The sequence below is a fragment of the Penaeus vannamei genome, chromosome 7 (genome assembly GCF_042767895.1).
Source record: "Penaeus vannamei isolate JL-2024 chromosome 7, ASM4276789v1, whole genome shotgun sequence".
Lineage (NCBI taxonomy): Eukaryota > Metazoa > Arthropoda > Malacostraca > Decapoda > Penaeidae > Penaeus > Penaeus vannamei.
The window spans coordinates 48,984,896-48,997,455 of record NC_091555.1 but is presented as its reverse complement, the minus strand read 5'-3'; the positions used below and the strand labels follow the sequence as shown (position 1 = coordinate 48,997,455).

At 41.5% G+C, this 12,560-nt stretch overlaps 1 protein-coding gene across 5 annotated transcripts in view; it reads right to left on the bottom strand.

Moving 5' to 3' along the window:
* Positions 1-208: 208 nt before the first annotated feature.
* The window catches only part of LOC113830044 (vesicular glutamate transporter 2), a 20,544-nt gene continuing 8,192 nt past the window's right edge, over positions 209-12,560 (bottom strand). For all 5 annotated transcript variants that reach the window (XM_070123890.1, XM_027383234.2, XM_027383235.2 and 2 more), the window contains 3 exons: positions 2,000-2,155; positions 1,504-1,586; positions 209-1,325 (listed from right to left, as the gene is read on the bottom strand). In XM_070123890.1, coding sequence (XP_069979991.1) covers positions 1,200-1,325; positions 1,504-1,586; positions 2,000-2,155 — 365 coding nt within the window. In that variant the 3' untranslated portion in view covers positions 209-1,199. The remainder of the gene's footprint in view (positions 1,326-1,503; positions 1,587-1,999; positions 2,156-12,560) is intronic.

Sequence of the window (12,560 nt, the reverse complement as noted above, 5' to 3'; positions counted from 1 at the left end):
GGAGGGAGGGATGAAGAGAGAGAGACATAGAGGGGAGGGGGAGGGAGAAAGAGAGGGAGAGAGAGAGAGAGAAGGAGGGAGGGAGGGATGTGTGTGTATATATATATATATATATATATATACACACACTTTAGATAAAGATAAATAAAGATAAATATGTAAAGACTAGATAAAGCAAATGTAAACAATTAAGAAAATAAACCATGAACATACCAAATTTATTAATACTTTCATTACAATTTTTTATACAAAATGCACCAGTAAAATCTATATATTGTACCATATATATATATATATATATATATATATATATATATATATATATATATATATATATATATATATATATATATATATATATATATATATATATATATATATATATATATATATATATATATATATATATATACATATATATATACTTTTTTTATCCTCTGAAGACTAAATTATCTGCATGCTTAACGAGTTATTTAATTTCACAATAAATACATAATATATAGAGATATCCATAAGGTTATATTTCATGAATATACACATAGATTCGACTCTCACGATGACAAATATCTGGAAGACTCAAAATATTCTTATCTTACTAAATCTAAACTGCATGTAAAATTGTGTGCTTGCTTCAGTCATGTTTCACACTGACCCTTGGGTGTGATAAAGTACAATCTTCTTAATTTTCGCACCTTATAAGAGATGTTTTATCACTTTTCTTTTCATAATTACGATATTTTCCTCAATTTCTCGGGTATTCGAAATGATAAATATAGTCTGGGCTTTTGTAAAAGAAAGAAAGAAAAATAGCACGTGAGTATACATTTATATATGACCAGGCGTTGTTAACCCGGCCTGGAAGAATATTCTATTTTTCATTCATGTATTTATCTATTGCAATATAGATAAGGTTCGGAAGAAACGGAGTAGATGTCTTTTTAAATGAAATATGCCAGTTACAAAGAAATGCGTAGTTAATTAAATTTGCATGCTAACCACATGTTGTATCGGATTTATCCACGATTTAATAAATAAGGAAATAGAGAGACAGATAACTAAATAAAGCGCGATACTAAAAATCTTTGGTCACGGGTCCTGTCGACGAACTTGGAAAAAAATCATGAAAAAAATGCCGTCGATCTCGAATTCTACAATTTTCCTAATATTTCCCAACAACCCGTACGTCTCGCAGGTGTGTCTCACTCGTCTATTTCATCGTAGTAATTCCACGGCTCTATGTCTGCACGGACGACGAAGATGTAGAGAATCCCCAACAGAAAATAGATGGCGCCACCAAGGAGAAAGGCCGCGCTCCAACCGTTTTCCTGAAAATCGAAAGGGTGGGTCGTCCATTATTTACGGCAGTTTTAAGTAAATAGCAACAAGACAGACTATCAATGATAAAAAAACAAACAATAATAACCACAATAACAAAAAGAAACAACACAGATCAACAAATAACGAAAAACAACAATTACAACGACAACAACACGTGTTCCTCACCAGATCCACCAGCAGTTTCGACGTCACTAAAGGCGCCGCGAAGCTGCCGATGTTGCCGATCCCGATAAGTCCCGATAACGTGCCTAAAGCGATGGAAAAATTATGAGAGTGAGATTAATTGTATTTGAATTGTATTTTTGGAACTGTACTGTATTTGAGATTCATTTATTTAAAGTTTTTTGTTTGTTTGTTTCCTTTGGTTTTCTTATTGATTAATATGCACCTTTGCGAGGTGTGAAAAATCTGATGCATACGAAAAAATAGTGCTTTGGTTTTATTTTCCTAATTTCTTAAAATGCATCATAAATACTGTATTCATGGTAGAGAATAAAAAATATATATATATTTCAACAACCCCATGATTGAGCTATGTCCCCAACCATAAACAAAAAACAAAACAAATAACCAATAAACCGAACAAGGTCAGAGATCATTAACCCCATTCCCCCATCAGAAAAAAAAAACGGTCACGTGATCAGGATCCCTATGCCCTCACCTGCATAATTCGGCGCCAGGTCCATAGGGGCGAGCTGATAGGTCACCATATTCGTCGAAGTTCCAGCCATGGCAACGACCACGAAAACGGACACGGCCACTACGTCACACTTGGCCAACACGATTCCCATCAGACTGCTGCAGATGAGCACGAACCCTGAGGGTTTCCGGGGAAGAGGGTTAGGAATGGTGGATTAGGAATATTGGGAATGGATTAGGAATGTTGGTAATGGTGGATTAGGAATGTTGGTAAAAGTGGATTAAGAATATTGGTAATGGATTAGGAATGTTGGTAATAGTGGATCAGGAATGTTGGTAAAAGTGGATTAGGAATATTGGTAATGGTGGATTAGGAATGTTGGTAACAGTGGATTAGGAATGTTGGTAAAAGTGGATTAGGAATGTTGGTAATGGTGGATTAGGAATGTTGGTAATGGTGGATTAGGAATCTTGGTAACAGTGGATTAGGAATGTTGGTAATAGTGGATTAGGAATGTTGGTAATGGTGGATTAGGAATGTTAGTAACAGTGGATTAGGAATGTTGGTAATAGTGGATTAGGAATGTTGGTAAAAGTGGATTAGGAAAGTTGGTAATGGTGGATTAGGAATGTTGGTAACAGTGGATTAGGAATGTTGGTAATAGTGGATTAGGAATGTTGGTAATAGTGGATTAGGAATGTTGGTAATAGTGGATTAGGAATGTTGGTAATAGTGGATTAGGAATGTTGGTAAAATTGGATTAGGAATCTTGGTAACAGTGGATTAGGAATGTTGGTAATAGTGGATTAGGAATGTTGGTAAAAGTGGATTAGGAATGTTGGTAATAGTGGATTAGGAATCTTGGTAACAGTGGATTAGGAATGTTGGTAAAAGTGGATTAGGAATGTTGGTAACAGTGGATTAGGAATGTTGGTAATGGTGGATTAGGAATGTTGGTAAAAGTGGATTAGGAATGTTGGTAACAGTGGATTAGGAATGTTGGTAATGGTGGATTAGGAATGTTGGTAACAGTGGATTAGGAATGTTGGTAATAGTGGATTAGGAATGTTGGTAAAAGTGGATTAGGAATGTTGGTAATGGTGGATTAGGAAGGTTGGTAATGGTGGATTAGGAATGTTGGTAATAGTGGATTAGGAATGTTGGTAAAAGTGGATTAGGAATGTTGGTAATGGTGGATTAGGAATGTTGGTAACAGTGGATTAGGAATGTTGGTAATAGTGGATTAGGAATCTTGGTAACAGTGGATTAGGAATGTTGGTAATAGTGGATTAGGAGTGTTGGTAAAAGTGGATTAGGAATGTTGGTAACAGTGGATTAGGAATGTTGGTAATAGTGGATTAGGAATCTTGGTAACAGTGGATTAGGAATCTTGGTAATGGTGGATTAGGAATCTTGGTAATAGTGGATTAGGAATGTTGGTAATGGTGGATTAGGAATGTTGGTAATGGTGGATTAGGAATGTTGGTAATAGTGGATTAGGAATATTGGTAACAGTGGATTAGGAATGTTGGTAAAAGTGGATTAGGAATGTTGGTAATGGTGGATTAGGAATGTTGGTAATAGTGGATTAGGAATGTTGGTAATAGTGGATCAGGAATCTTGGTAACAGTGGATTAGGAATGTTGGTAACAGTGGATTAGGAATGTTGGTAATAGTGGATTAGGAATCTTGGTAACAGTGGATTAGGAATGTTGGTAACAGTGGATTAGGAATGTTGGTAATAGTGGATTAGGAATCTTGGTAAGTGGATTAGGAATCTTGGTAACAGTGGATTAGGAATGTTGGTAATAGTGGATTAGGAATGCTGGTAACAGTGGATTAGGAATGTTGGTAATAGTGGATTAGGAATGTTGGTAATAGTGGATTAGGAATGTTGGTAACAGTGGATTAGGAATGTTGGTAATAGTGGATTAGGAATCTTGGTAACAGTGGATTAGGAATGTTGGTAATAGTGGATTAGGAATGTTGGTAAAAGTGCATTAGGAATCTTGGTAACAGTGGATTAGAATTCTTGGTAATGGTGGATTAGGAATGTTGGTAAAAGTGGATTAGGAATCTTGGTAATGGTGGATTAGGAATGTTGGTAAAAGTGGATTAGGAATGTTGGTAATGGTGGATTAGGAATGTTGGTAATGGTGGATTAGGAATGTTGGTAATAGTGGATTAGGAATATTGGTAACAGTGGATTAGGAATGTTGGTAAAAGTGGATTAGGAATGTTGGTAATGGTGGATTAGGAATGTTGGTAATAGTGGATTAGGAATCTTGGTAATGGTGGATTAGGAATGTTGGTAATAGTGGATCAGGAATCTTGGTAACAGTGGATTAGGAATGTTGGTAATGGTGGATTAGGAATGTTGGTAAAAGTGGATTAGGAATGTTGGTAATGGTGGATTAGGAATGTTGGTAATGGTGGATTAGGAATGTTGGTAATAGTGGATTATGAATATTGGTAACAGTGGATTAGGAATGTTGGTAAAAGTGGATTAGGAATGTTGGTAAAAGTGGATTAGGAATATTGGTAACAGTGGATTAGGAATGTTGGTAATGGTGGATTAGGAAGGTTGGTAATGGTGGATTAGGAATCTTGGTAACAGTGGATTAGGAATGTTGGTAATGGTGGATTAGGAATGCTGGTAACAGTGGATTAGGAATGTTGGTAATAGTGGATTAGGAATGGTGGATTAGGAATGCTGGTAACAGTGGATTAGGAATGTTGGTAATAGTGGATTAGGAATATTGATAACAGTGGATTAGGAATGTTGGTAAAAGTGGATTAGGAATATTGGTAATGGTGGATTAGGAATGTTGGTAATAGTGGATTAGGAATCTTGGTAACAGTGGATTAGGAATGTTGGTAATAGTGGATCAGGAATCTTGGTAATGGTGGATTAGGAATGTTGGTAAAAGTGGATTAGGAATATTGGTAACAGTGGATTAGGAATGTTGGTAATAGTGGATTAGGAATGCTGGTAACAGTGGATTAGGAATGTTGGTAATAGTGGATTAGGAATGTTGGTAAAATTGGATTAGGAATCTTGGTAACAGTGGATTAGGAATGTTGGTAATAGTGGATTAGGAATGCTGGTAACAGTGGATTAGGAATGTTGGTAATAGTGGATTAGGAATGTTGGTAACAGTGGATTAGGAATGTTGGTAAAATTGGATTAGGAATCTTGGTAACAGTGGATTAGGAATGTTGGTAATAGTGGATTAGGAATGCTGGTAACAGTGGATTAGGAATGTTGGTAATAGTGGATTAGGAATGTTGGTAATAGTGGATTAGGAATGTTGGTAACAGTGGATTAGGAATGTTGGTAACAGTGGATTAGGAATCTTGGTAATGGTGGATTAGGAAGGTTGGTAACAGCGGATTAGGAATGTTGGTAATAGTGGATTAGGAATGTTGGTAACAGTGGATTAGGAATGTTGGTAATAGTGGATTAGGAATCTTGGTAATGGTGGATTAGGAAGGTTGGTAATGGTGGATTAGGAATGTTGGTAAAATTGGATTAGGAATCTTGGTAACAGTGGATTAGGAATATTGGTAATAGTGGATTAGGAATGCTGGTAACAGTGGATTAGGAATGTTGGTAATAGTGGATTAGGAATGTTGGTAATAGTGGATTAGGAATGTTGGTAACAGTGGATTAGGAATGTTGGTAATAGTGGATTAGGAATCTTGGTAATGGTGGATTAGGAATGTTGGTAATGGTGGATTAGGAATGTTGGTAACAGTGGATTAGGAATGTTGGTAATAGTGGATTAGGAATGTTGGTAACAGTGGATTAGGAATGTTGGTAATAGTGGATTAGGAATGTTGGTAACAGTGGATTAGGAATGTTGGTAATAGTGGATTAGGAATGTTGGTAATAGTGGATTAGGAATCTTGGTAATGGTGGATTAGGAATGTTGGTAACAGTGGATTAGGAATGTTGGTAATGGTGGATTAGAAATGTTGGTAAAAGTGGATTAGGAATATTGGTAACAGTGGATTAGGAATGGTGGATTAGGAATGTTGGTAATGGTGAATTAGGAATATTGGTAATGGTGGATTAGGAATGTTGGTAATAGTGGATTAGGAATATTGGTAACAGTGGATTAGGAATGGTGGATTAGGAATATTGGTAATGGTGGATTAGGAATGTTGGTAACAGTGGATTAGGAATATTGGTAATGGTGGATTAGGAATGTTGGTAATAGTGGATTAGGAATCTTGGTAACAGTGGATTAGGAATATTGGTAATAGTGGATTAGGAATGCTGGTAACAGTGGATTAGGAATGTTGGTAATAGTGGATTAGGAATGTTGGTAATAGTGGATTAGGAATGTTGGTAACAGTGGATTAGGAATGTTGGTAATAGTGGATTAGGAATCTTGGTAATGGTGGATTAGGAAGGTTGGTAATGGTGGATTAGGAATGTTGGTAACAGTGGATTAGGAATGTTGGTAATAGTGGATTAGGAATGTTGGTAACAGTGGATTAGGAATGTTGGTAATAGTGGATTAGGAATGTTGGTAACAGTGGATTAGGAATGTTGGTAATAGTGGATTAGGAATGTTGGTAATAGTGGATTAGGAATCTTGGTAATGGTGGATTAGGAATGTTGGTAACAGTGGATTAGGAATGTTGGTAATGGTGGATTAGAAATGTTGGTAAAAGTGGATTAGGAATATTGGTAACAGTGGATTAGGAATGGTGGATTAGGAATGTTGGTAATGGTGAATTAGGAATATTGGTAATGGTGGATTAGGAATGTTGGTAATAGTGGATTAGGAATATTGGTAACAGTGGATTAGGAATGGTGGATTAGGAATGTTGGTAAAAGTGGATTAGGAATATTGGTAATGGTGGATTAGGAATGTTGGTAAAAGTGGATTAGGAATATTGGTAATGGTGGATTAGGAATGTCGGTAATAATCAGATTTTAGTGGAGAGAATTTCCCTTTTTTTTTCTTTCTTTCTTTCTTTCTTTTTTATCTGTAATGGTCAGATTTTTGTCTGATTGCCTGATTCATAACCAGTTCATTATCTAGTGTAGATACGTGTTATACACCAGTAAACTTATTGATGATACTGTACATATTATTCCCTGTGTATGTACTATTACATTGCTTATGTAACCGTTATATACTTATTCTTTATACCACGTATCCCTGTGCTCCCTTGGCGACGACAGTGACGTCACGCCAGTTCCTTCGAGCCGTGCGGACAATCTCCGCACGCCTCTTCCTTCTATCCATTTAATATTGCCTTTAAAGTGAAAACAGCCTTTCAATAGAACCTAGAACTATCATTCGGACATGACCATACATGGCGCAGCGAGTATTTTCGTAAAGGTGAACGAGAAAGGCTAAATAACGAAGAAAAAGACTGGCAACCGGTTCCCTGCTTCCTCAACCGACGCCATCCCCGGCGATTTCAACCCAGTGACAGTGTTGTGTGCAGTGTAACGCGCATTTACGAGTGTTTAGTGCAGTGACAGTGTGTGTGCAGTGTTTTCGGTGCATTTATTCATGTATTGGGTCCGAAGTGCGCTTTCTAGCGGCCGGCCACAGACTGCACCTTTCTACAGGCTCCTCATCTGGCGACGTCTCGAGAGATACTGCCGTTCTCGGTGCGCGGAAGCCATTAAACCCCGCCCCCACCGGAGTAACAGACATGCTCGCGCGCTCCCTCCACGCATTGACGCACTGTGAAACTCTACAAATTGTATGAAGCTTAGCCATGCTTGTTTTATCAGTTTGCATACAGCTTCGTGAAGAATAATATCTTCACGACGATCTCCTGAGCGCGCAGACATCCCACATGGTGACCAAGAAACGGACGGAGCAGTTGGGCCACTCCCGGACCACCCAGACGGCCACGATGGACAGTCTTCCCGAACCGCAACCCCGCCACAACAAGCTCTCGATCTCCCCTCAGTTCACACGCCTCACCTCATACCCTCAGATTTTCTTCACTTCATAAAGTACCTCGAGGAGTCATGAATCTCTTCTGAGAACCGCAGATGGGTAGAAGAGGAAGAAAGGCGATCCCGTGAGGAAGAAAGAAGACTATTGAAGGAAGAAAGAAGACGCCAGGAGCGACTTCAAGAACAGGAGCAGAGACGACAAGAGGAAGAAAGAAGACGTCAGGAGAAGCAACAAGAAGAAGAACAAAGACGTCAGGAGAGGCAACAAGAACAAAGACAGGAGGCAGAAAGAAGACAGGAGGAAGAAACACGATGAAAGGAAGATGCTGAACGCTTTGCAGCCCTAATGAAGTTGTTAGCACCACAACCCACACCTCAGCACAACCCTGCTGCACCCGACTTCACTCCTGCCATACCCACCTCCGAGGCCTCACCTGCCATTACTTCCACCGCTGCCTCATCAGTCATTACTTCCCCTGCCGTCACAGATATATCAACTGCCTCACCAGTGACGCATCCTGCCAGCAAGACCGTCGTCCACAGACCGCCCACTTTACGTGCTGACGATACATTCCAGACGTTTTGCCAGTGGTGCCGTAGCTGGGACGACTACGCCACTATGGTTGATCTGCAGAAGCTGGCCAGAGAAAAACAGCTAATCCAGCTGAGGATGTCTGTGTCCCTCGATGTGCAACGGACCCTTTAACATACCTTGGGGATTGCACACGACACATCACTGACAGTTGACGAGGTACTCGACGAGCTCCAGAAGCACTTTAAGAACCAGCGCAACGAAGCTCTACGCCGACGAGAACTTCTATGCTGCAAGCAAAAGGAAGGAGAAACATTTTCTGACTTCTATGTAAGACTGAAGGACTTAGCCGAGGAAGTAGACTTGTGCTCAGGCGATCCAGTTACTTGTGCGGAGGCACAGCTCAAGATGATCCTGTTGATGGGAGTCAAGGATGAAGAGCTCGTGCAACGCCTCATCTCCACGCACGCAGATGCATCACTACAAGAGATGGTTACCTGCTGCCGATCGTTCGAGGCCACCAAGGATGCTGCATCAGCCATCCACTCATCCCCAAGTCAACTGTGTGCTGTTTCAAGCTACAAGAGGAAACGGCGAGACAAGACGACCCACTCCTCACCTCCACGAAGTCAGAACAAGCCTTCATCGCCCAATGCTGATTCCTGCCGTTCATGTAACCGACGCCACGACACCGGAAAATGCCCCGCCAAAGAAGCCATCTGTATGAATTGCGGACGCAGAGGACACTGGCCCCGGACTGCTAGGTGTCCTGCCAAGGATGTCACGTGCAACTCATGTCACAAGATGGGACACTTCGCCAAGGTGTGCCGATCTGGAAAGTCGGATTACAGTAAAGGACCAGCGTTACGTCCAAAGTATAAGAACTGTCGATGTGTATCAGCAGACAGCAAGACCCCACAGCCCATATGCATTCTTCTCACCTACGGCCAGACATCATCAAGATTACAGATGCTCCCAGACACAGGTGCTGATGTTACAATCATAGGCAAGAAGCATCTCGAACAGCTTAAAATTCCATGCAGAGACCTACAGCCCCTTGAGTCCACCACTACTTTCACAGATGATGGATCAGAAATGGCTCCTTCCTTGGGATTTTTCTTAGCAAAACTTCAACTGGGAAAGAAGACTTGTAAAGCGAAGATACAAGTCCATGATGGTGTCACAACTCCCCTCCTCTCTTACAGGCACTGCCAGGAGTTAGCCATCATATCTCCCCAGTTTCTGAAGCCGATATTGAAGGTCAAACACGCTAACAGGTGTACCGAGTCACACCTACCTGACCTGCCAACGCCGTCTGCTGCAAGACCGTATTTCCTTCAGGAATACAATGATGTGCTGCTCACCAAGCAGGATCTCAAAGCGGCCCTGCTACAACTGATGACAGGTGGGCCCATGCGGATCTACTTAAAAGGAGCAGTCCCATTTGCCATTCACACCCCAAGACCAATCCCCTTCGCGTTTCAGGAAAAAGTTAAGGAGGAACTCGAATTGATGGAATGCCAAGGCATCATCGCACCTGTTGGTGATGACCCCTCAGATTGGTGCCACCCACTAGTCACCGTAACGAAGGACGAAGGAGTGAGGATCACCGTCAACTTATCCCATCTTAATAGTCAGGTATCCAGACCAACGCACCCTTCACCAACACCCTTCGATGCAGTCTGCCGAGTTACCCCATCATCACGGTACTTCATGAAAGCGGACACCCTGTGCGGATATTGGCAACTTGAACTGATACAAGCACCGTCGGGGTCCCATGGGCTTTTCAGCTACTGGAGACGCTTACTGCCGTCGAGGAGACATAGCTCTCCAGGGGATGCAGAGGTGCGTCAAGGTGGTGGACGACATTCTCCTCTACTCCACATCCAGCAAGTTGACCAGATGCTTCGTAGGTGTCGCAAGAACGGGATCACTCTCAACTGAGACAAATTCGTGATCGCCGCCCCTAGTATAAGCTTCTGTGGTTACACCATCTCAAACAAGGGCATAGAAGCGGACCAGGACAGTCAGTGCCATCCGTGACTTTCCCACACCTGCAAACGTGACCGACCTGCGTTCCTTCATCGGCCTGGTGAACCAGCTGTCAGAATTCACCCCAAGCATTGCAGCTACCGCCCAAACACTCCGCCCTTTGCTGAGCCCAAAACGCACATTCATATGGACAGCCGACCACGACGAGGCCTTCCGACATGTCAAAGAAGCACTGTCGCAACCACCCGTGTTAGCACACTTCGACCCGTCACTCCCAATTGTGCTACAAATAGACGCCTCTCGACTCTACGGTATCGGCTACGCCCTACTACAAGATCATGGCCAGGGACGGTTACGCCTCGTTCAGTGTGGCTCTCGCTTCTTAACCGACGCCGATACAAGATACGCCACCATTGAATTGGAGATGCTCGCCGCCGTCTGGGCCACTGCCAAATGCAAACCATACCTGATTGGAGCCCCGAACTTCACCTTGATGACCGACCACAGGCCACTGATACCGATTCTCAACAAGTACACATTAGACGCAGTAGAGAATCCTCGCTTTCAATGCTTAAAGGGCCATATCTCACCCTACCAGTTTACAGCTGTATGGCGAGCTGGGAAACAGCTCTGCATTCCGGATGCCCTGTCACGAGCCCCAGTAAGCCGCCCCACATCAGAGGATGAGAATCTCTGCAATGACGCAGCAACCCACCTGAGGAGTATAGTGACCTGCAACACCATCGGCACCGTAACTGACCCCAAGAATCAAGACGCCAACCGAAACCTTCAAGAGCTACACGAAGCAGCGTCAACCCTGAGTATGCCCACCTCAAGGATTGCGTGTCTACTGGGTTCCCTTCCAACCGATACGACCTGCACAAGTCGCTGCTCCCCTACTGGAAAATCCGAGACAGCCTCTCTGCCGACGGGGAGTTGGTTCTGTACGGCCAACGAATCATCATACCTACTGCTTATCGCCGACGCACACTCAACAACTCCACGCCAGCCATCGCGGCGTAGAGGCGACGAAACGTCGGGCACGGCAGACCGTATTTTGGCCTGGAATAGATGCTGACACCAAGAGCATAGTAGAAGCCTGCCAGCCAGGACAATCTCCGCACGCCTCTTCCTTCTATCCATTTAATATAGCCTCTAAAGTGAAGACAGCCTTTCAATAGAACCTAGAACTATCATTCGGACATGACCATACATCTAGTATCCTCATTACTATTTTCCCCCGATTTAAAATATATTTTTGGTTTACCCTGATATATTATTCTTATTTTGTTTTTTTCCACGATCTAATATATATTTTTTGTATTTATCCGATTTATTCTATACTTTTGTATTTCTTTTTCTTTTTCTTTAATGCCAAATGGAGATTTCTCAAACATCCTTCAACAGGCCTGATATAAGATGAAAAAGATTTCCTAAAAATTTCTTCGAGCTCATGAGATCTGATCCGAACTTCTCTCACGTATTCTACTGCATTTAATTATTTTCTTCCTTCGTCTTCATTCTTGACTTGAACCTCCGAGACCTACCCACGGACCGATTTCCAGGGAGGTTCATTAGAACAGATACAGAGAGAGATGAGCGTATGAACAAACACACATTAAGAAAGAGGCATCACTATGCATGAGTATGTTATCTGTTGTCTCCCTTTCTTTCTTGCTTTCGTTCTCTCTCATTCTCTTTCTATCAATCTATCCCCCTCTATCTATCTATCTATATGTCTCCCCCTCTCTCTCTCTCTCTCCCTCTTTCTCTTTTTATCTCTTTCCCTTTATCTTTCTATTTCTTTCTCTTTCTCTTTATCTTTCTATCTCTTTCTCTTTATCTTTCTATCTCTTTCTCTTTATCTTTATCTTTCTATCTCTTTCTCTTTATCTATCTCTTTCTCTTTATCTTTCTATCTCTTTCTCTTTATCTAATATTCTCTTTATCTTTCTATCTCTTTCTGTTTATCTTTCTATCTCTTTCTCTTTCTATCTCTTTCTCTTTATTTTTCTCTCTTTCTCTTTATCTTTCTATCTTTCTCTTTATCTTTCTATCTCTTTCTATCTCGTTTACTTTCTCCTCTCTCTCTCTCACTCTCTCTCTCTCTCTCTCTCTCTCTC